General features: G+C 35.2%; 2 protein-coding genes across 3 annotated transcripts; one reads left to right on the forward strand and one right to left on the reverse strand.

The window, feature by feature from the left end:
• The first annotated feature begins 1,410 nt into the window (after positions 1–1,410).
• LOC133304081 (ATP-dependent helicase BRM) lies at positions 1,411–14,240 on the forward strand. 2 transcript variants are annotated; one of them, XM_061504048.1, is made up of 15 exons: positions 1,411–1,796; positions 1,886–2,093; positions 3,552–4,862; positions 5,023–6,339; positions 6,559–6,671; positions 6,884–6,971; positions 7,057–7,143; positions 7,365–7,457; positions 7,548–7,631; positions 7,716–7,919; positions 9,490–9,732; positions 9,808–11,361; positions 11,468–12,007; positions 12,669–12,902; positions 13,273–14,240. In XM_061504048.1, exons 2-15 carry the CDS (start codon positions 1,914–1,916, stop codon positions 13,927–13,929), a joined length of 6,705 nt encoding a protein of 2,234 aa, XP_061360032.1. In that variant the 5' UTR covers positions 1,411–1,796; positions 1,886–1,913; the 3' UTR covers positions 13,930–14,240. The 2 variants fall into 2 exon arrangements, with proteins under 2 accessions (XP_061360032.1, XP_061360033.1); XM_061504049.1 differs by having other exon boundaries at positions 1,891–2,093.
• Positions 14,241–15,436: 1,196 nt separating this feature from the next.
• On the reverse strand, positions 15,437–17,883 carry LOC133304089 (ubiquitin-conjugating enzyme E2 4). Its single transcript, XM_061504058.1, has 6 exons — positions 17,713–17,883; positions 17,499–17,578; positions 16,880–16,994; positions 16,709–16,761; positions 16,473–16,601; positions 15,437–15,739 (listed from the first exon to the last, which is right to left on the reverse strand). The coding sequence occupies exons 1-6, from the start codon at positions 17,754–17,756 to the stop codon at positions 15,609–15,611; spliced, it is 552 nt and encodes a 183-aa protein (XP_061360042.1). The 5' UTR covers positions 17,757–17,883; the 3' UTR covers positions 15,437–15,608.
• Between the last annotated feature and the right edge of the window lie 6,455 nt (positions 17,884–24,338).

Below are 24,338 nucleotides of genomic sequence, written 5' to 3' on the forward strand. Positions count from 1 at the left end.
AAAAGCTCGGCCTTAGAGCTTCTCAGGCTGGCCTAATATATTAATTATTTTTATTTTATACTCTTTTATACTACTTGTGATAGCCCTCTCTCTCATCAATTCATTTCATCCCATTTTATTAATTAAACAATTTTTTTAATGATTTTGTTTTATATTATGCTTTTTGGATATACATTAAATTTATGAATATTTATGGAATTACTAGTGTTGTTGACTGTATATTTTGTTTGGATAAATTTTTGTTGTCTTATTTTGTTTTAAACAGGCTAACAAGCTAAATCAGGTTTTAGTTTTTTGTAAATAAGACAGGCCACAGGCTGAAATTATATTCATAACAGGTAACAAGCTTGGTCAGGATGAGACATTTAAACACATGCTTAGCCTTTTAAAATCAAAGCTCGGCTCGGCTCGTTAACACCCTTATATGCTTATATAACAGATTTTGAATATTTTTTGTCATGTTTAAAAAAGGGAAAAATATTTCTCCTCGCATATGAGATAAAATTATCTTTTATAATTCTAAAACAATGTTTAGGGTTTAGAATAAGAACGTAAAAGCTATTTTAAATTTTTTACTTTCTAACATATATTTTATTAAAGGAAAAAATATGTGTCTAACACAAACTTAGCTCATTTTAAGTGAAAGATAAACACAAAATGATTTTTTTTCCAATAAGACCTACACCTCTTTATGTCTATCTCTTTTAAAAGAACATAAATTTGTATTATTTAAAAGGACACATATTTTTTCTTTATTAAAATACCCTTTATTTTTTATCATAAATCTCAAAACGACGTAATTTTAAAATTAGCGAAGATAATTTTATCTACGTTAATCCCTTACAAAAAATGGAAAATATTTAACTTGTGTCATTTTTCTCTTACAAAGAGATGAGATTTATATCTTTTTTTATCAACTCTCCTCCTTTTTTATCTATCTCCTTTTTTTTTTTTTTGGAGTTACCCAATCCTAATTATCTCTTTGAGACGAGTTGGCTCCCTCTGGTATCCCACGAGCTTCGACTCTTTGAGCCGGCTATGAGACTAATCCGGAGTGCAGGGGAACAGTGATGGCTAAAGGTTCAGCCCCCTCCCCAAGAATGCATTCAGCGGGAATCGAACACATATCCAACCCCACTAACTCAGCGTCAAGTTACCAACTGAACTGCACCCATAGAATTCAGCATGAATCTCTTTCTCTTTCTACATAACTTTATATATTTTAATACGAGATACTTTTTCAAAAAAAAAAAAATGTTCAGGATTTAGGGATTTGTCTGTAATTTTGATGGTACCGAGGGGCAATCTGAATTGCTACCTTCCGTAAATCTGTAACCGTAGTTGTTTTGGCATATAAAAATGGTATAGTGTGTACAGTGTGTTAGAGAGAGAATACACAGAGAGAGAGAGAGTGGAAGAAAGCTTTAAGCTTTGTGACCCAACCTGAGGAAAAAAAAAAAGAAAACACAAACGTCATTTTTATAAAGAAAATGGAAGAAAAATAGGAAAATAGAATTTTTTTTTTCCCTTAGGGTTTGACTGTGAATTGGGAAATCGCGCGTGACCCAAATTGTGGAATCACCGATTCCGTCAAGCTCGGTTCTCTGTGGGGGAAGATCTATCCTCAATTGCTCCGAAATTTGCGGATTTTGGAGCGAGAAAGCTGGTGTCAGTAGCTGAAGCTGGAGAGAGAAAATGGGGTGAATGGTGATTTTTTGAACGTTAAGGATCGGAGGGAAAATAAAAGGGCTTTTTTCTTCAAATTTGGAGGGATTCTGAGGCTTTTGCATTTCTGGGTATTTTTATTTTGTTCAAAGTTTGAATTTTTTATTTTTTATTTTTACCAGTGGGAGTGATCTGAATTTTGGTTTATCTGCATGTGTAGTGTAGGTGTTGAATTCTGGGTTGATTGCATGCAATCTGGCGGCAGCGGCGGTGGGCCCGGCCGGAACCCGGCAGGGCGGGCGGCATCAACGTCGTCAGCGGCGGCATCTCCGTCTTCTCCGTCTTCGGCGGCCTCTCACTTGGGATTGGATTCTTTGCAGCAGCAACAGCAGAAGCAACACCAACAGCAGCAGATAGGTTCTAGGCAGGTGTGGATTTTGATTCGTTTGGCTGAATTTCTGTGATAATTTGATGGAACATGTACTCTGATGACTAGTTCTGGCAAGTGTGGTACTTAGTTGTGCTGGTAATAAAATGGGGTTTGATTTTGGAAAACATGGTGGGCTTTGGAAATTGGAGTGTGGTGCTTGTTGGAAAAATGGGTTGTAGTGGAATTTGCATTTATTACCTTTGCTAGTGGGGGTTAATTACCAAAGAATGTCTTTAGTTAGTTGGTTGGTTGGTTTTTTTTTTTTTTTTGGTTTTGTTTTTAATTTTGGGAACCAATTGATTTTCAGTTATTCAAGGAGTGAAACTTGAGATGTGTTAATTAAGTAGAATATGGAAACTGATGGAATCATTGAACCTGAAAATGATTGGGTGCAATCGTGTGTTGCTAACGTTGTCAGTTCCAGTCAAGCTTCCTTTTAATCACACAAACAACATGCATCTTTCTCTAGACTTTGAATTTTTTACTAATTATTGATCTTTGCCTTTATTTTCTGTTCATATGTTATGTTTCAATTATAGGAAAATACGACTATTGTGCATATTGTATTTCTTTTCTTCACTTTTCTACTGTATTTCCTTTTACAAGTTGATGATGATAATGAAACATCAGGGTAATAAACCTTGAGGTTTGTGTTTTTGTTTAATGAACTCCGTCTCTCCCCTTTCTTTCTTTCTTCAGGTGCTATTGTTGAAATTTAATCACTCTGATTAACTTTGGATCATGAGTTTCCTTTTTGCCTTTTCTTTCTCTCTCTAACAAATTGTTTAAATTGAAAAACATTGATTAATTGTGGATTGTAACCAAACAAGCTGAAGTTGCAACTTGATAAAAAGTGTTGTTTCGTCACCTTCTGTATATCGTCAGTTTGTGTTAACTGTTCCTGCTGTCTCTCATTCCTGTTACTTCTGTTATTATTAGTAAAAGATGTATGATATCAATAATTGAGCTCGTCTGTTTCTTGTTGACTATTAGTTTTCTATCAAATGCTGTTTTAATGGGAAAATAATCATTATATCGACTTCTTTCTCAAAATGCTATGATAATTAATATATGACTCATTTTCTTTATGTTATATGGTAATGGTACTTAAGAATTTGTCATAACTTACAACTATGGTCTACTTTCTGCCTTCATGGTTATATTACTTCAGTAGAGGACACAGTTTTCTTTTTTCGTATTTATTTTATGTAGATAGTAGCCTTCGTAAATCTCTGTGAAATTTCTGTCATACCTTTTATGATGTGGGATTGCAAGTTTTGGTAACCAAATTAGCTTATGTTATACTTTGACAAGTATTTGTGTATGAAATTTGCATTGTAATCTTATAAAAAAATATTGATATTATTTTCGGCAATCATATCTTTTTTTTTTGCAACCTTTCCCCATATCATTGTGTTACGAAATGATGACTTTTACTCAAAATTTTATATTGCAGTCATTTCAACAGCATCTGCTTAGAAAATCTGAAGGGAATGAAGCATTTTTGGCATATCAAGCAGGGCTTCAAGGATTTGGGAGTAACAATTTCTCTTCTCCTAGTGCCATGCAACTGCCTCAGCAGTCTCAAAAATTTATGGATTTAGCTCAGCGTGGCTCCAACCAGGGTCAAGGCGTTGAGCAGCAAATGCTAAATCCTGCCCAACAAGCATACCTTCAATATGCTTTCCAGGCTTCTCAACAAAAGTCTGCTTTGGCAATGCAGTCACAGCAGCAACCTAAAATGGGAATGTTAGGCCCTTCATCCATGAAGGATCAGGAAATGCGAATGGGAAATTTGAAAATGCAAGACCTTATGTCTATGCAGGCAGTGAATCAAGCCCAAGGATCATCCTCTAGGAATTCATCTGAACATTTTGCTCATGGGGAAAAGCAGATAGAGCAAGGACAGCAGCTAGCACCTGATCAGAAGAGTGAAGGAAAGCCATCAATCCAGGGACCAGCCATTGGACACTTGGTGCCTGGAAATATTATAAGACCTGGGCAAGCATTGGCAACTCAACAGAGCATCCCAAATGCTATGAACAACCAGATTGCACTGTCTGCTCAATTGCGGGCTATGCAGGCATGGGCACATGAAAGAAATATTGATCTATCAAATCCTGCAAATGCTAACTTAATGGCTCAGTTCATCCCGCTGGCGCAATCAAGGATGGTTCAACAGTCAAAGGCAAATGATACTAACACTGTGGCTCAGTCATCACCTGTCCCTGTTTCAAACCAGCAGGTTACTTCTCCAGCAGTTGCAAGTGAGGGCTCAGCACATGCTAATTCATCTAGTGATGTGTCTGCACAGTCAGGCTCTGCAAAATCCAGGCAGATGGCTCCACCAAGCCATTTGGGCCCACCAATTAATGCTGGTATATCTGGTAACTCCGGTGACATGGCAGTGCAGCAATTCAGTCTTCATGGCAGAGATGCTCAAGGATCTTTGAGGCAACCAGTTATAGTTGGAAATGGAATGCCTTCTATGCATCCACAACAGTCTTCTGCTAACGTAAACATTGGTGCAAATCATCCTTTGAATGCAAAAGCTTCATCATCTGGTCCAGAACCTGCACAAATGCAGTACACCAGGCAATTAAACCAATATGCTTCTCAGGCTGGAGGTCTGACAAATGAAGGGGGCTCAGGAAATTACACCAAACCTCAAGGAGCACCATCTCAGATGCCTACACAACAAAATGGTTTTACCAAACAACAGCTTCATGTTCTTAAAGCACAGATACTAGCATTTAGGCGACTGAAGGTTTGATCTCTGCTTCCTTACTCATTTTGTCTGAGTCTGTCAGCATCTGTCTATTTGCCTCATTTGTGTATATTTTATTTATATAGTCCTAGTGAAGATGTACTATATAGTATTTTATGGAGATTGTGCTCACAGATATTCTTTTCATTTTGGTTGATAGAAAGGAGAAGGTACACTCCCCCAAGAACTTCTTCAGGCCATTGTTCCACCACCACTTGATTCACAAATACAGCAGCCAGTTCATTCTGCAGGAAGACAAAATCAAGAGAAATCTGTTGGAAATATTGTGGCGGAACAACCAAGGCAGAATGAGTTCAATTCCAAGGATTCACAGCCTATCCCAACAATTAATGGAAAGAGTTCTTCAAAGCACGAAGGCTTTGTCAGAGATGAGAAATCCACTGTAACAGCAGTTCATATGCAAGCTATGTCTCCTGTGACAAAGGAATCTGCTGGAAAGGAAGAGCAGCAATATGTTGAATGCTCCGCTAAGTCAGACAAGGAAAGTGAATGTGGAATTAGCAGAATTCCTGTTAGAAATGAGGTGGCATTAGATAGGGGAAAGGCTATTGCACCCCAGGCTTCTATAAATGACACAATGCAAGTTAACAAACCTGCACAAACAAGTACTGTTGCCCAGCCAAAGGAAGTGGGACCCACCATAAAATATCATGGGCCCCTATTTGATTTTCCTTTCTTCACTAGGAAACATGATTCCTTTGGGTCATCATTGATGGTAAACAACAACAATAATTTGTCACTGGCATACGATGTGAAAGAGCTTCTTTATGAGGAAGGCATGGAAGTCCTTAATAGCCGAAGGACAGAGAATTTAAAGAAGATTGAGGGTTTACTGGTGGTAAACTTAGAGAGGAAAAGAATTAGGCCAGATCTTGTGTTGAAGTTGCAAATTGAAGAGAAAAAGCTTCGCCTTTTAGATCTTCAGGCACGTCTAAGGGATGAGATTGATCAACAGCAACAAGAGATAATGGCAATGCCAGATCGGCCATATCGCAAGTTTGTTAGGCTGTGTGAACGTCAGCGTATGGAACTTGCTAGACAAGTGCAGGCATCTCAGAGAGCTCTAAGGGAGAAGCAACTCAAATCTATATTTCAATGGCGCAAGAAACTTCTTGAAGCACACTGGGCCATTCGTGATGCCCGTACTGCTCGCAACAGGGGGGTGGCCAAATATCATGAGAGGATGTTGAGAGAGTTCTCGAAACGTAAGGATGATGACAGGAACAAAAGGATGGAAGCCTTAAAAAACAATGATGTTGACAGATATAGGGAGATGTTGCTGGAGCAGCAGACTAGCATCCCAGGTGATGCTGCAGAAAGATATGCTGTTCTTTCAACTTTTTTATCCCAGACTGAAGACTATCTACATAAATTAGGAAGTAAGATAACTGCTGCAAAGAATCAACAGGAAGTGGAGGAGGCAGCAAAAGCTGCTGCAGCTGCTGCACGATTGCAGGCATGCTTCATTATCCCCCCCTCCCCCCTCCCCAAAAAAATAAAATAAAAAATATTCTAATGCCTGAGAGAAAGTCTTATGTTCGTGGGCCTTTTTTTTTTTTTTTTTTCCGTACAATTTATCGTTGAGGATTCTGTTTTTGATGTTTTGTAATGTAGTGTTTTAACTTTTTGAAATCCAGTATTTATCATTGATCCATTATTTATTTTATGACTAAAGGGTCTTTCTGAAGAAGAAGTCAGAGCAGCAGCAGCTTGTGCTGGGGATGAAGTGACGATCAGAAATCGTTTTATGGAGATGAATGCTCCTAGAGACAATTCATCTGTCAGCAAGTGAGTTTTGTTCAATTTTTTTTTAATGTGTAAATTGAGTTTTGGGTTTTTGGCATAAAATGCTTGAGGTCAGGTGTATTTTTAATGCTAGGTGTTGGCTCGAAATGGGCTAATACCTTTTTTTTCTTGTAAATTATGATTTTAGATCATTTTATTGGTTGTATAACAATGTATCTGGTGCCTGATGTTTACCATTATTTGCCACATACCAGGTATTACAACCTTGCTCATGCCGTGCATGAAAGGGTTGTAAGGCAACCATCAATGTTAAGGGCTGGAACACTGAGAGACTATCAGCTTGTAGGTTGCTAACTTTGATGGAATTGTCAGTAATTGCTTGGTTTTTTGATGATGTTTCTAAGTATTTGACATGTTGTTTTTGAAGGTTGGTTTGCAATGGATGCTTTCTTTGTATAACAACAAATTAAATGGAATTTTGGCGGATGAGATGGGTCTTGGTAAAACTGTACAGGTTAGTGTTATGTTTTGCTTTGTCCTTCCTTAAAATGGGAAGAACATCTATTGTGTGTTTTTTCGGCTGAGTGATTTCACACTTAAGTTTGTTACTTCATACATGGAAGATGTAAGACAATTAGTCCTTTTTTTTTTTGTTATTTCAAGTGTACTGCACAATTATTTACTGTGATAGTTGTGCAAACCTCCTATAAACTTAATTATTTATTCTCTGTCCAGGTTATGGCATTAATTGCCTACTTGATGGAATATAAAGGGAACTACGGCCCACATCTTATAATAGTCCCAAATGCAGTTTTGGTTAACTGGAAGGTGAGCTTTCAACTCTTTCATTTCAATGATATTCCTTTTCTTTTTGATTATGTGTGCCTTTTAACCCAAAAGTTTGTGTTCATCATGCAGAGTGAGTTGCATACTTGGTTACCATCTGTGTCATGCATTTATTATGTTGGAACTAAGGATCATCGGTCAAAATTATTTTCTCAAGTAAGTGTGCCACAGCTTAATGACTTATACTCTGTGGAGTAATTTAATAATAAGTGCTGAGTTTCCTTTGGGTTATTTTTACAGGAAGTTATGGCTATGAAATTTAATGTCCTTGTGACTACTTATGAGTTCATCATGTTTGACCGGTCAAAACTTTCAAAAATTGATTGGAAGTACATCGTAATTGATGAAGCTCAGAGAATGAAGGACAGAGATTCAGTTCTAGCCCGTGATCTTGATAGATATCGTTGTCAAAGACGCCTTCTTCTTACTGGAACACCTTTACAGGTCTGTTTTGCTTTGATGCAATATGCATTGTCGCTGTAGTTTGTATGTACTCAAAGTCTTTCATGACCCAATTTAACCAAACATTACCATATCTTGATGTTTGCAGTTTTCTATTTTGTTGCACAGCTGGTTCTTCCATTGGTAACTGTTAAAGATATTATAACTATTTATGTGCTGTCACCTAATAGCTTAAGCTTTACAGAGAATCGGTCCTTGATACATTGATACGACTAACTTTAAGAGAGAAAGGATATTCTTCAAGGAATGTATCATTATTAGGGAAGGAATATTCTTGAAAGAATATACCAAGTGATTAGAAAGCTAGGAGGTGGTTGGTTGGTTAGTTGAGAGGATAGGCAGTTAGGAGTTTTTAGCTTCCCCAACTATGTAAGGGAATATGCTTTTGGTTAGAAGTTTTGACAAAGATTATGTTAGGCTGAAGCTGAAAGAGATCAGTTGAAGGGCAATGCCCCGTGGCAAGAGAAGTGTCTCTTGTATGTTCATTTGAATTTCTCATCAATAAACAGATTTTTCTGTCCATTTCCATTTGTTTCTTTCCTTCTTCCTTTCTATCCGGCCTGTTCCATTCTCTAAAGAATCCAGAGCTGTATCATGCTTGGTATCAAATCCTCTATGACAAAGTGCTTATAAGTTAAATCTTTGAATTTTGCTGCTTTAATTATTCTAAATATAGTTAAATTTCAGCACAAGATAGAGTGAGTCTTTGCATTGTCCAGCTTCAAGGCCAAAGGGATCTTCTATGAGCGGGCATGTTATATATATTAAAACCATTGATATACCTTCATCTAATAGCTTAAACTTTTAGGAGTGGTAGGGTTTGATAGTAACAAAATCTTTCTTTAGTCTTTGACATTTCAGATATTTGCAAAGACTAGTAGAAGATGCTGGCAACGAATACTGCAGAGCCATTTAACTGGCTGAGCTATGAATTAAGAATTACTTTACCTGCATCTGAATCCGTACAAAGCATATCTTCTGTTTAGATAAGCTGGAGATATGTTATATATTTTTCCTTTATGTGAGCAATTTTAATTTGTTGGTTCCCTTTTTGAGTGAGAGGAGTCAAAATTACCTGATAGGGCAAGATTCAGCTTTAACGGAACTCAAGTCCGAGTCTTGTCATGCCTGCCTGATGACTGATGCTGTGGTGGGGTTTGAGCCAAATAACAGTCATCTATGGTTCATTTAGTTGTTTACAGTCATAACTTAATACATTAAATGCAATTAAGATTTTTATTGAAGCATGAATGTTAATTACGAAGTCAAAATCTCAAATAAGGCCTCTTGTTTTGTAACCATGACCTTTGGTCAAGTATATATCATGTTATGCTAGTTGTGGTTGTTTAGTTGTTACTGGAATGTAGTCGAGGCTCTTTGACTAGTAATTCATAATTCTAACGTGTCTTGATAAAATACGTAAGTTCATGTTTAGAATATTGACTTGTGTTCTAGATGTTAATTTTATGTAAATTTCATATTGTCAATTGATATGTCATATAGATACATGGTCGTGTTGATGAAATTATTAATGGTGTAATTTTCTCTGCAGAATGATTTGAAGGAACTGTGGTCACTTTTAAATTTACTGCTTCCTGAGGTTTTTGACAATAGGAAAGCCTTTCATGATTGGTTTTCAAAACCATTTCAAAAGGAAGGTCCCTCTCAAAATGCAGAGGATGATTGGCTTGAGACAGAGAAGAAAGTTATCATTATCCATCGACTTCATCAGATTCTTGAGCCTTTCATGCTCAGACGCCGTGTTGAAGATGTTGAAGGCTCGCTGCCACCAAAGGTTTGATTATGACTCTTACTAGTCCTTTTACTCTTTATCTGATGATGTGATCCTAATATCAGTGCTGCATTGCAGGTCAGTATAGTTTTGAAATGTAAAATGTCAGCTGTCCAGAGTGCCATTTATGACTGGATCAAATCAACCGGCACCCTACGTCTTGATCCTGAGGATGAGCAACGTAGGATTGAAAAAAATCCAGTCTATCAGGCAAAGCAGTATAAAACTTTAAATAACAGATGCATGGAGCTACGTAAAACTTGCAACCATCCTTTGCTTAATTACTCATTCGATAGTGACTTATCTAAAGACTTCATTGTAAAATCTTGTGGGAAATTGTGGATCTTGGATAGGATCCTTATAAAACTTCAAAGAACTGGACATCGAGTTCTGCTCTTTAGTACCATGACTAAACTCCTAGACATCTTGGAAGAGTACCTGCAATGGCGAAGACTTGTGTTCAGAAGAATTGATGGGACAACAAGTTTGGAAGATCGTGAATCAGCTATAGTGGACTTTAATAGCCCTAACTCAGACTGTTTCATCTTCTTGCTTAGTATTCGAGCTGCTGGGAGAGGCCTTAACCTTCAGTCTGCTGACACAGTTGTCATTTATGATCCTGATCCAAACCCTAAAAATGAGGAGCAGGCTGTGGCTAGAGCTCATCGCATTGGACAGAGAAGAGAAGTCAAAGTTATCTACATGGAAGCTGTTGTTGACAAAATCCCTAGCCATCAGAAGGAGGATGAATTGAGAAATGGAGGCACTGTTGATATGGAGGATGAACTTGCAGGAAAGGATCGCTATATAGGATCCATTGAGAGCCTAATAAGGAACAATATTCAACAATATAAGATAGATATGGCTGATGAGGTTATTAATGCTGGACGTTTTGATCAAAGAACAACACACGAAGAGAGACGTTTGACTCTGGAGACATTATTACATGATGAAGAAAGGTATCAAGAAAATGTCCATGATGTTCCTTCACTACAGGAGGTAAATCGCATGATTGCTAGGAGTGAAGAGGAAGTTGAATTGTTTGATCAAATGGACGAAGAACTGGATTGGATTGAGGAGATGACTCGGTATGATCAGGTGCCTCCATGGCTTCGAGCCAATACAAGAGAAGTGAATGCAGCAATTGCTGCTTTATCAAAAAAACCATCAAAGAACATTTTATTGGGTGGTAGTATTGGCATGGAATCTGGTGAAGTGGGATCCGAGAGAAGGAGGGGACGGCCCAAAGGAAAAAAGCATCCTAGTTATAAAGAATTGGAAGATGAAAATGGAGAATACTCTGAAGTAAGCTCTGAAGACAGAAATGGATATTCTGCACATGAAGAAGGGGAAATCGGAGAATTTGAAGATGATGGGTACAGTGGGGCTGATGGAGCTCAGCCCATGGATAAAGATCAATTGGAAGATGGTCCACTTTTTGATGCTGGATATGAATTTCCTCGATCTTCTGAAATTGGTAGAAATAATCATCTGGTTGAAGAAGCTGGTTCCTCAGGATCATCATCAGATGGTCAAAGATTGACACGGACAGTGTCACCATCAGTTTCCTCGCAGAAATTTGGTTCCCTATCAGCATTAGATTCCAGGCCAAGTTCCATTTCAAAAAGGATGGTAAGCTTTACTTTGTATTTTGAATATTTTATTCTTTTGTTGGGTGGCTGGCTGTCATTGTTCGATTTCTTTCACTGATTAAATTTATTTTGATAACTTTTGCCAGGGGGATGAGTTAGAGGAAGGGGAAATTGCAGTTTCTGGTGATTCTCACGTTGATCATCAACAGTCTGGAAGTTGGATTCATGATCGTGATGAAGGTGAGGATGAACAAGTTTTGCAGCAACCCAAGATTAAACGTAAACGTAGTCTTCGTGTTCGACCCCGTCATGCCATGGAAAAGCCTGAAGACAAGTCTGGCAGTGAGATGGCATCTCTTCAATGTGGCGAATCATCATCTCTTTTAGCAGAGAATAAATATCAAGTGCAAACAAAGACGGACCCAGAATCAAAATCATTTGGAGATTCCATTGCCAGTAAACATGATAAGAGTGGATCCTCATTAAAGAATAAGCGAAATTTACCTTCAAGGAAAGGAGCTAATTCATCCAAATTACATGGCTCATCTAAGTCTAGTCGTTTGAATTGCGCATCTGTTCCTTCAGAGGATGGGGGTGAACAGTCTAGAAAAAGTTGGGAGAAGCCTATCAATTTAAGTGGATCTTCAGCTCATGGCACTAAGATGACTGAAATCATCCACAGCAAGGTATGTGTCATTAAGTGATCAATGTTGTCTCTCTTCTTTTCTGCCTGTGATGGTCTTATGTTCTTACTGAATGGGGTTTGCTAGAAAGCTTAGGAAGGAAAATGAATAGGAGAAATTGAGATTAAATAGAGAGTTTCTGAGAAGCGAATCCTGTGAACTGTTATTGTGTTACAGTTAGCTAGATATCTCTCTCTTTCTCTCTCTCTCTCTCTCTCTCTGTGTGTGTGTGTGTGTGTGTGTGTATCAGAAACCTAACTAACTGAAACAAAGTAGCTGACTTGATATCTGTGATTCTAACTGAATAACTCGCTGGATAACAAAATAACCGACTGAATAACAGAGTGGATCTTACTGCATGTTGTAAGTACTGCAAGCAGAAATGCTTATTAATCTTGAGCTTAATTACAATAAAAAATTAATATAATACAACATTATAATGTTCTTAGGTATCTGATTGTAGGTTTCTTTACAAGCTGCAATCCTAAAAATATTACTCACCTTTGTTCTGATTTGCACTAAAACTTTCTGTTGGAAATGTTGAATTTAATCTCACCCCCTTTCCATGTTAAATGGTCTATGTTGGAGATATTTCCTGTAGTTTTATTGTCTGCCTGCTCACTTAGTGCTAGTATATGAACTCATACAACTTATGCACTTGCAGTGCAAAAGCGTAATTGGCAATCTTCAAAAGAGAGTAGACAAGGAAGGTCATCAAATTGTACCTTTGCTAACAGATTTGTGGAAGAAGATTGAGAATTCTGGGAACAGTCAGTTGGATTTACGGAAGATTGACCAGCGGATTGATAGATTGGAGTATAATGGAGTCATGGAGATTGTGTCTGACGTGCAGTCATTGTTGAGGAGTACAATGCAATTCTATGGGTGCTCATATGAGGTGAGATTTCTTATTATTGTACAAAATAACTCATTTTTTGGCTTCTGGTGGAAACATGCACTGACTTACTGTATTTATGTCCTCTTTTGGAGATGGAAATGAATTGGTGTCCGAAGACAACCGAGCATATATATATATTTTTTTGGGTACACAGTGTTCAAAGAACTTGAGCATGTATCATCATGAGTTATGGAGGACATGTTTGGATCCTTTAAATGAAAACTGATACACACACATTAGAAACCACGCCAATTTTTGAAGCTGTGTTAATCATGTCATATCATAAATGTTTTGTTTTTTCTCACTAAACCTAGGGAAGCATTAATGTGATGTGTAAATGTTAAAAGTTCTGGGTGATCATTATTCTCAGGTAAGATCTGAAGCAAAGAAGGTTCATGATCTCTTCTTTGAGATCTTGAAAACTGCATTTCGGGATATGGACTTCAGAGAAGCAAAAAGTGCACTTCCTTTCTCTAGTCAAACTTCTGCCAAAAATGTAGCATCCCCAAGGCAAGGGACTGTTTGCCCAAGCAAGAGGCAGAGAGTGGTAAATGACGTGGAAACTGATCCGTGCCTTTCACAAAAGCCACTGCAACGCGGATCCGCTTCTAACAGTGAAAATGCCAGGATCAAAGGCCATTTGCCACAGAAGGAATCAAGAACTGGAAGTGGTAGTGGCAGTGCCCGGGAGCAACTTCAGCAGGATAATCCTTCACTGCCTACTCATCCAGGTGAACTGGTTGTATGCAAGAAGAGAAGAAATGACAGGGAAAAAACATTGGTGAAGGCTAGGACTGGATCAGCTGGTCCTGTTTCACCACCTAGCATTGGTCCTGTTATAAGAAGTCCAAGGTCAGGTTCAACCCCAAAGGATGCTAGAGTGGCTCAACAAACTCCCCCTCCTGCACAGGGATGGGTTGGCCAGCCATCTCAACAACCAAATGGGTCTGGTGGGTCAGTTGGCTGGGCAAAACATGTAAAGCGCCATAGAACAGATTCTGGGAAGAGGAGACCAAGCCATATATAGATTTTTCAAGGAGGCAAGGATGGTATATAATGGAAATGTTGCAGCTAGTTTCATGAAAAAGAGTTTTAGTGGCCCTTTACCTTTGATAGAGTTTAGCCCATACTGTTAGCATAGAGTTAGGTCCTCCTATGTATTTTACAGTTACCTCAAGGGGTTAAATTACAATGATCTACAGTTTTTGTTTGGGTGTCTGCATCTTGCAGGAACTGGTTCTTTTATTAAAGATGGCTTCAGAATCTCTTGTATAGTAACTGGTTAGTTCATAATCATATTAGTTCATGTTAATGGTTAAACATGATGTCTTGTTTATCTTGGAGGATAGTGAGAGGAACTAAATCCTCTAAAATGGCCACTGGAATAACCAGCAGCCTAAAGTTTTATTTTGTTGTGGATTTGAGTCTTCTTGAGATAATATCAAGTATAACAAACTTTTAATGTAGTTTCTATTAGTAACCCTTTGCATTGTTAATGAGCATGACATAGCACAAGACCGTTTAAATTATCTTCACACAAACAATGACTCGTCAATTGGGTTTGCATTTTAACCATTTCCTGATCAGTTTCAAAAGGTTTTACACAAAATAGTATTCACCACTCAATCCTCAAAATTATGCAAAAGCAAAGAATTATTGTTATTGGTCATGAGCAACAATTGGTGATAAATTATTTACATTTCATTATAAGACTCGTGCAAATTGTACATCTATCAAAAGCAAACTAAGATTAATTGTTGGGGTGAAGAAGAGTATTCTATCTTTTCACATATTACGTTAGTCAAAGGGGACTCAGTTTTATTTTTCTATTTAAAAGGGTTTAGTTTGGCAAGTGAAGAATATAGACGTAAGAAATTAATCGTTGTGGAACTTTAAGAGGGTTCTTTTCCCAACTTCTAACATGTATTCCAAAGCAACATAAAAGTAGGTAAGCTTCACCATACTCGAGAGGTAACTTCTTTGATTTTACCAGTTTGGTAATATCATGATAGTTTACTACATTTGGATCCCATCGCTGTCTTACATTTTTGTGAGCTACTACAATTATTTCACAAGCAAGAATTAACTTTCTCAATTGCATCCTTGTTTTAGTGAAGATTTGCACTCTATTTTTCAAGAATACATTATTTCATGTTAAATTAACCTGTAAGTCCTGTACTTTTTTAGTAAATCCTTATAGTTCAAAATACCGGGTCCCAATTGTTAGTGTTTACTCTATCATGACTGATATATAGTTTTTATACTAATCTGTAAGAACTTATTTAAAAAATTTCCTAAAGTATAAGCTAGTAAGTTAATTAACTTTAATTTTATTCAATCCTAAACACAACATACTAGGCCATATGTATGGAAAAAACTTTGTTGGTAGAACCAAAATCCACTTCGGTAATCTCTACGTCTCGAAAAGATTAGTTTTCAGTTGTCGGTTGATGGATACATTGAGGAAACTAAAAAAAAAAAACAAAAAACAAAAAACAAAAAACAAAATATACTAGGCCAAACAGCACAATCCATGCCTTGAAAGAGCTGAAATAACATTGCATCAGGAAATCAATGGTACATTATTTACAGTGACAGAAAATTAACTGGAAGGGGAATTTTCCCTCTTATCCACAATCAAGTTCATTACATGTAGTGAGGTGAATTAACAGAACTAGAATTATGAAAGAGGGCAAGCATATCAAGCTAGGGATCTGCTTTACCAGCTACCTGTTCATCATCAGAATCATGTTCATCTTCACTCATCTCCTCATCACTAGACTTCTCTCCAGTGGCTTCCCCTATGTCTTCCGGTTTAGCATACCTCTCACAGTACTCTGACATTGAAGCCAATGACACATCAGTGAAGTGTTAATTAAATGAAAAGAACTTCATTGTTTCTGACATAAAAACCAAAAATTATACCAAAATTGGTGTTCTCAGAAGAATTCAAGGCTAGATAAAAAAAAAAAACAATTGGATTCAAAGACTTCCTGTCCATGAAATTTTGGTGTGATGATTAAGCCACCATCCACATTGGCTCGAACTAAGTGTTTCATGAAATGACAAAACACGTAGATGCAGATTGCCACTTTATTTGGGAAAACATTCAACAAGGATTTGTATCAACTGGACATGTTAGAACTCTAGAACAAATAGTTTACATCTTCTCAAAGGCAGTTAATGGGATTACGATGGAGCACCTTTGTAACAATTTGGGCATGATTAACATCTTAATTATTATTTCTTTTCCCTCAATTTATTCATACTTTTATTTGGCTTCATAGACTGTCGACCTCAACTAGTTTGGGATAAAATTATGCGCAAAGAGTATTTATGTCCTCTACTATATTGTACATGCTACCTCACTAAAATTAGAAGTAAGTGGACTCTTGTGGTATGTTGGGTGGAGTAAATGCAGTTAGGTGAGTCATGTTTTTCTAATTTTAGTGAGTGTAGCACTGAATCCTTGGTGCTAGAGGAGTACTGGAAATTTATCTCTATTTTACACACATAAACTAATACAAGAAATGCATATTCAGAAAACAAGAAACCAGAAAGGGTCAGTACCTTTAATCCTTTGATCATAAGTAGCTTTGTCACGCATCATTAAAGCAGCAGCTTCTTCATTCATGGGGGATGATGGATTGGGATACAGAAGAAGTTGTGGTAGAAACACCTCAAATACATTAACAAGATCTGAAAGAAAATAGATTTTGACATTATAAAATGAACCAAAAATGCAAAAATGTAAATCTTTGAACAAAGTCACAAATTTTCTCACAGAATTTAACAAATTTCATTACCAAACATGGGGCTCCAGGATTGATTGATAACATCCAGACAAATTGATCCTGACCTGAAATTATTGTTACCCAAGATGATCAGATCAGACGTGCAATTATTCTTAAAACTAAATACAAAGGTAAACTACTCAACACAAACATTTTCAGAGCATTACTAATGTATATGCTTACCTCTCATCAACATTTGGGTGATAGATCTTATTGACAAAGCCAATGGAAGGAGATTTATAAGGATAAGCATCCGGCAACTCAACTTTTACTTTCCACACACCACCATGATAAGGACCTGCCACAAGTCATCACATGGAAGAAAAGAATATTGAAAAAAAAAAAAAGGTGCATAACAAGAAGATTGATAAGGATCTCAAACCAGGACAGCACAACAAGCAAAGGGAAAATAGGCAATTATCATTCTAAATTCGGTACAGCTAACAACCAACAAAAATTCAACTATACCAAAAATTCAGACTAAGAACTCCACAATAAGCAAAAGGGAAATCAATAAGAAAACTGACAGAGATTTCTTTGTAGAATTAAAAAAAGAAACAAAAACAATATCTTTCCCAAATCTATTTGCAGAATGCACAGAGAAATCATTACAAGAAACAGAACACCAAAAAATCTATATTCTGTACATGGTCAAATAACTATATCCAGAAAGAAACACCAAACAAAAAAAGAAAAAAGAAAAAAGGCAAAGACCCTTCAAAGCAAAGCATCTTCAATAGGTAAAAAATTCATCAGAAGCACAAGAACAAGAAACAAAGATACAGAAAAAAAGAGAATTTACTGTCTTTGGGTCCATGGAAATGGACATAAAACTCTTGCATTCCATCATTAACCGTCTCCACCTTGTAATCACTCATCATCCTAGAAGAACAAAAAATAAATAAATAAATCAATCAATCAATCAATAAAAAAAAGAGAGACTACGTGAAACCCAATTGGAAAAAGATTGAAGCTTTAATAAAATCATAAAGAAAAAAAATGGTTTTGAGGATTACAGCTTCATCAAGTCCATCTCTCGCCGCTTGCTTGGAGAAGACATGGTTTTTTTTCTCTGTATTCTTTTTGTTGTTCTTGGTTTTCTTCTCTTCTTTTAGACTTTAGCAAGTGGAGAGAGTTGAGAAAGAGATGGGAAATTGGGAATGGCTTAAGCCTTTAAAGTAGTGTTGGACACAGTTGCACACAACTGAAGAAAGCAAAATTGTTTCATATGAATGTTATTAAGCACTAATCGGTAATTTATTATTGGATTAATGATCATTAGTCCTGTTAAATTAAATTAAATTCATATAATAAAAATAAATATAAAATTAGAAATATTATAAACAAGTATAATTAGTCTAATGATAATTCTTTCAAGTATATATTCATAATGATAATAATACTCACGATGATGATGATGATACAGCGGTATATTTCTAACGATACAGTGATAGATTTCCGATTACGACAGACAAAAATATTTTTATTTGGGGTGTTGTTACGGTAATTAGCTTCTTCATTTTTTAACTAATAATAATTTCGATAAGTCAGACAACAATACAGTGTTATTTTTTATATATGTTGCACCGATACCGATATGATAGGACACATTTTAATGTTATATAATATTTTTAATTTATGTAGTGTATATTATATTTAATATTTAATAATTTAACAAAAAAAATAAAACTAAACTCATAGGAGGAGACATAATTTTGAGAAATGGAGAAGATTTAACGGTGTTTGTAAAAAATTTGACAGAAATATTTAATTGTTAAAATTACATAGTAAAAGGAGGTTAATTGCAACAATTGAAAGTATGAGATGGTTTCTTGAAACACAATCTTAGTATAAGAGGGTAATGTATAATTTAGCCTAGAATTTTTTACTACCAACTTATTATCTATCTAATTAGATTAACATTTTCTCTCTCTTTAAAAACTTTTTAACATTCTTTCTCTTTGATCCAATGGTGATGTGATTGATAGTAAGTTAGTAACGAGAGTTTTTGGTAGTTAGAATATCCTCACTCAACTTATAATGTTCATCAATTTTGTAAAAACACATAAGATATCCAAAATGTTTATATTAAACTCAAAAAAATAGTAATCATAATCTAATAAATCTAATTGTACCAAATGAGTGCAACTCAGTTGGTAATTTGACGCTGAGTTAGTGGGGTTGGACATGTGTTCGATTCCTGCTGAATGCATTCTTGGGGAGGGGGCTGAACCTTTAGCCATCACTGCTCCTCCGCACTCCGGATTAGTCCCATAGCCGGCTCAAAGAGTCGAAGCTTGTGGGGATACCGGAGGGAGCCAACTCGCCTCAAAGAGGTAATTAGGGTTGGGTAACTCCAAAAATAAATAAATCTAATTGTTAGAACTCAAAATACAACACAACGTAACCTTTGAACCTTTTTTGAGTCTTTGCAACGAGTATTGGAGTGTCGGGAAGTGTCGGAGTATCGGTGAGTGTCGGAAAGTGTCGGACACAACACGTCAGGAATTTTGAAGTGTCGGTGCTTCATAGGTGCATATATTTAAAAAGAATAGGGTTATATTTACAAAATTTTTATTTACAAACTCTTATAAACTACACTAGGTTACACTATGTATTTTCGAGAGTATATAGTGTAATTTATAAAAATTTGTAAACGGATCATTCTCCATTTAAAAATGCGGAAACATTTTCTCATAGCATGAAATAATTTTTTTTATGCAACACAAAAAAAAGTTGTGACTTGTAACAAATAAAATTATCTCTTACATACACATAAAAATATGTATGAAATTTTTTTATCTCCTAGGTATTACACATTGGAATATCATTTTCTTAGTAAGTCTCTTGTCTAAGTTTACACAGAAGTATAGGGGTATTCAAAATCAAAACAATTTATATAAAAAAACATGAGTATAAAAAATAAAGAAATTGGATAAATTAAAAACCGAAAAAAAAATCAGATTGCATTTGTTTTTTAATATAAAAAATTATCTAATTCAAATTAAATCGTAAATTTATATTTTTTCAAATAATATTTTGCGTAAAATATTATTATGTTACTCATTTATATTGATACTTTATCATTCTACTTCAAGTGAAACCAATTTTCTTTGGATTTTTGTAATTAGGGCATTGAATTTGAACATTTATTATAAGATTAACCGTTTCTATTTGGAATTACAGTTTGAAATTTTAATCGGAGGTAGTCGGTGCCAATAATAATGATTGCCAAATTTAACAACTAATGATTTTTAAAGTATGTACATAGAATATTAATTTTAACTTTTATATTTAATACTTGAAATTGTAACTCCTAAAATTTGAATTAATAATTGAAACAAATGTTATTAAAATCGGCCTGGTCATTGACCCGGTCGCGAGGTACTGGGTTAGTGGGTCACTAGTTCAATAAGTGGATCACTGATTCAACCGTATGACCCGATAATTATATGTAATTTTATAATTTATATTAAATTATAGACATACTCAAATATCTAAAAAAATGATAAAAATTTCAATTATTTTAGTATAAAAAATAATAAATCACATATTATTATCCCATAGAGGAACAAACGAAAATATAATGATCGTGATCCAGACCTTTAGGTTCAGAAAATGACATCTCTAACTTTAAATCAAATCAATTTTTTTTGCATAGTACATAATTGAGATAATATTAGTGTTGTAGATACATAACTTATGTAAGTCAATAAGCAAAAAAATATTCAAATATGTCCATTATGATTTTTTTTTGAAAATAAAAATTTGAATTTTTTTTTAGGTCCAGGTCGGGTCACCTGTTAACCGACCGGGTCACCGATTTTCATGAAAATCGACCGAGTTGGACCGGGTCGCACCAGTTCTAATGCATGGCCGGTTCGTTGCTTCAGCCGGGCCGGATGTATGATCGATTTACCAGTTTTTGGGTCGACCCGGTCGGGTCGATCCGATTTGATTAACACTGATTGAAACCACCAAGTATGTGAATCAACATATAAAGGATTATTCCCACTTAATTTGTAGTGTCGAGTTTGAGTTCTAGAAAATATAATTGTGTTAAAATTTGATAAGAAAAAATTTGACCAGGGCTCATGTGATTCAACTCGACTCGAATCAAAGATGAACCGATAAATCGACGAATACAACTTAATTAGTAGTTTCGAATTCAAGTTCCTCTGAAAGTTTTGTCAAGGCTCATGTGGTCCTACACATCTTGAATCAGACTAGTCGAGTAATTGATGAATCAATAGATAATATTTTCAAATTTTGAAATTTAAATTAACATAAGCTTTTTAGAAAATATTAATTAAAATTAAATCTTAGATTAATATTCTTAATTGAAGATTTTAAAATAAATAAATTAAAAACATTTATACTTCTATAACTACGGTGCCATATACGTCGGCCACTTCTCCGTCGCCAAATACGTCACCAGTATTCTTTGGCCTTTATATAATTACACAGTGGAATTTCTCCTTTACGCTACTGTGTATAATTGAAATTGACATCTGTGTTTCTTTTTAACTGACTATGGGTTTTAAATATAACGCATCAAGGTACATCATCTCTCCATGTCACTCTTGGTATTATTAATGACTAGTTTTGAACTCCTACTGTTAACTTTGGGATTTTAAAATATAAAACGAAGATTTTTTATAAAGTTCCAAAATTGTTAGTTGATGGTGTTCTAAATTTTATTTCATATTCTAAAAAGGATAGGATATTGTAACAATTAATTAGTGTTATTATCAATGTTACTGTCAATCAATTTCACCATTAGATCGATTATGTTGATCAAACAGTTATATTTATTTTTATCTTTGTATGACTATGATTCCTGTTGCTACTCACGACAAGTGCACCGATCGTACAAGTAATATATGATTAAGTAAGAGATCGTTCCCACGAGGATTACGGTTCAAGCTCTAATTCACTATCGCAAACTTAGTTGGACAATCGAAAGTGTATTTGGAAACAGGATTTGAATTGCAAAATTAAAATATTAAATATTAAGCTAATTACTTGCAAGAATTAAAGACAAGAAATTAAAGATGTGATTTAACTAATAAAATAAAAACGTAGCTAGGGGTTCGATTTCATTTAATCTCCTTATTACGTTTGAATTCCTTCTTAATGTTAATTGTCCTTAGTATCAATCTAATCAATTCTTTCGCATGTTATTAGAGTTCAATCCCTTGTTACTCTAAAACCTTTACAAGATTGGAAGAACCCTAGTTCCCCGGTTATTCCCCAAGCATGCAAGCATTAAATTCAAGAATCTTAAAGATTACGCAAACCCTATGTCTATCCCTAGAATCATAACGTTTACGATGAAGTTATCAGATATGGATCACACACCAACATTCCTATTGTCATGCATTCACCGATGATCATTACATAAGATTCAAGCCTATATAAAGCATTAAGAACAGATAACTTCATTCATGATATAAAGGAAAATTAACACAGCGAATTGTTCAAAACATAATAAATCGACTAAAATCCATCTAACCCTAACTACTTAAAGAACTAGCCGAACATGGCAAAATCAAGAACAAAAGAAAATAGAAAAGCTCCCCCAAACTCCATAGATAATTGGTGGATCTTCAATATCTCCAGTGAACACTTGACGTTGATCCGTCTCCGCCCCTCACGAACATGAATCTGATGTTCCTCCGCGTTCCTTCAGCCTCTGAGCACCCAAGAGTTGTTTAGCAATGTAAAAGTTATGTATTTCTGGTCCCCAATGGCCCTTTTATTGGCCAAGAGTTCGTATCCTAGTAGAAAACTCGAATGTGCCTAAGTTGGATCTGTCGGGGCGCTTAAGCCTGTTGTAGCGCGCTTAAGCGCCCTAGGACAATGATTTCTGACTCGCGTTGCGCGCTGAAGCTCTCTGAAGGGCGCTTAAGCGCGCTCCTCGCGACAACTTTTTCTTCTTGTGGCGCGCTTAAGCCCTGAGTTGGGGGCTTAAGCGCCCAGAGACAGTAGCTATTTGCGTTTTTAGGGAGCTTAAGCTTCTGAATGGGGGCTTAAGCTCCCACTCTTAACAACTTGATAAGATCTTCAATCTTATTGTTTTTTTTGATCTTCTTCTATCATCTCTTGATCTCATCTTTTCTAGTTGTGATCTCTATTTATCCAATCTTCATCTTTGACTCCTTTTGTCAACAAATCCCTAAAAAATAGCAAAGATGATTCCATTAAACAAAAATTCAGATAATGTTCATGATTATTATATTAAACCCTAGTTTTTGACTTATTTAACTTGATATTTTATATTAATTTAGTCTATAAAATAAGATAAACTAAAGGTTTATCAATTCCCGTATTAAATATGAAAAATCATAACCATACAAAGGTAAAAATAAATATAAAGTATTACATATGAGGAATCATAATCATACAAAGATAAAAATAAATATAATTGTTGGATCAACATAATCGATCTGACAGTAAAATTAATTGATAATAACACTAATTAGTTATTACAATATCCTTCCCTGTCCTAAAATCTCATAATTAATAGTATGACTGTTCAAAAACAGTTGCAGTTGATACTGAAAGAGGAAAAATGTCCCAAAGTTTCGACTTGACTTCTTTGAAAATACAAGGCAGGAGCTCCACTTGTTTTGCTCGTTTATAACTGGATTATTTTCTTTTTCTTTATTAATCTTCTTAGAGTGTTTTTAAGTTTATTTAGTATTTAGTAGACATTTTCATTTTAGAAGATGAAATAAAAATAAAAAGATAATGAGAGTGATTAAATATGAAAGTTAAGAGGTTATAATTCTTTGGATAGATTTATAATTAATCACATAACAGAAATGCATAAAATTTATAAGAAAAACACTTTTTCCTTTGACATAAGAAATGTATTTTCCAGCCAATGACCCTTCGATTTATGTGCATTTTTTTTACAAGTGTGGGCCCACAAAACTTGTGTATACTTGAAGTTTTGCTCTTCTCCAATAATATGATAAGTTAAAAGCCAAAATTTATTATATGCTTCTCCTTTCTTATCTATAATTAATATTTTTTGTCATTATTTTTTTTTAAGATATAATGGTGGCACTGAAATTTGAACCTATAATTTCATACAATCTCAAATTTCTCATCATGACTAGACCAGTTCTAATGGCTTAACACATTCACTATACACATGCTTTCCTTGTGTCATTATATATACACATTCACTCCAACTAATCACATGCTTTCAATGTCAAGCCTATAAAGCTTGGATTTAATTAGTTAATTTGTATAATTAAACCTAAAGTCAAGCTTAAACTTGTTTTATACACACTTCAGCTCTTACATTTTTCAGTAATTTAGTTTTTAGTTTTTTTTTAATAAAGAAATTATTCTTGTAATTTAATTTATTAAGATATTGGTCCTCGAAAGATCAAAACCTTGCACTACACCAAAAATGGGGTTTAGCGGAGGTTTTTTTTAGATTTAGCAACAGTTCAAACCGCCACTAAAAAATCCAGTGGCCAATTGAAAACCGACTCAGGAAATTGTGACGTTAAAAAATTTATATCTAAGAAAAAAATTACAGAGACCAGAACTCAAATGAGAAATAACTATAAAGACCAAAATCAACCTTAAAACTTTTCATCCTATGTATAAATATATGTTGAGT

Source organism: Gastrolobium bilobum, unplaced genomic scaffold, assembly GCF_033153095.1.
Source record: "Gastrolobium bilobum isolate Gb01-03AN ecotype WA unplaced genomic scaffold, APGP_CSIRO_Gbil_v1 utg646, whole genome shotgun sequence".
NCBI classification, from domain to species: Eukaryota; Viridiplantae; Streptophyta; class Magnoliopsida; order Fabales; family Fabaceae; genus Gastrolobium; species Gastrolobium bilobum.

Bases quoted from the DNA above. Each gene is read 5' to 3' on its own strand.
- LOC133304081 (XM_061504048.1), top strand. From the start codon at position 1,914: ATGCAATCTGGCGGCAGCGGCGGTGGGCCCGGCCGGAACCCGGCAGGG. The intron at 2,094-3,551 runs GTGTGGATTTTG...TTTATATTGCAG, and splicing joins AGCAGATAGGTTCTAGGCAG to TCATTTCAACAGCATCTGCT. The intron at 7,632-7,715 runs GTAAGTGTGCCA...TTATTTTTACAG, and splicing joins GGTCAAAATTATTTTCTCAA to GAAGTTATGGCTATGAAATT.
- LOC133304089 (XM_061504058.1), bottom strand. From the start codon at position 17,756: ATGTCTTCTCCAAGCAAGCGGCGAGAGATGGACTTGATGAAGCT. The intron at 17,579-17,712 runs GTAATCCTCAAA...TTGTTCTTCTAG, and splicing joins GAGATGGACTTGATGAAGCT to GATGATGAGTGATTACAAGG. The intron at 16,762-16,879 runs GTAAGCATATAC...CAATAATTTCAG, and splicing joins CACCCAAATGTTGATGAGAG to GTCAGGATCAATTTGTCTGG.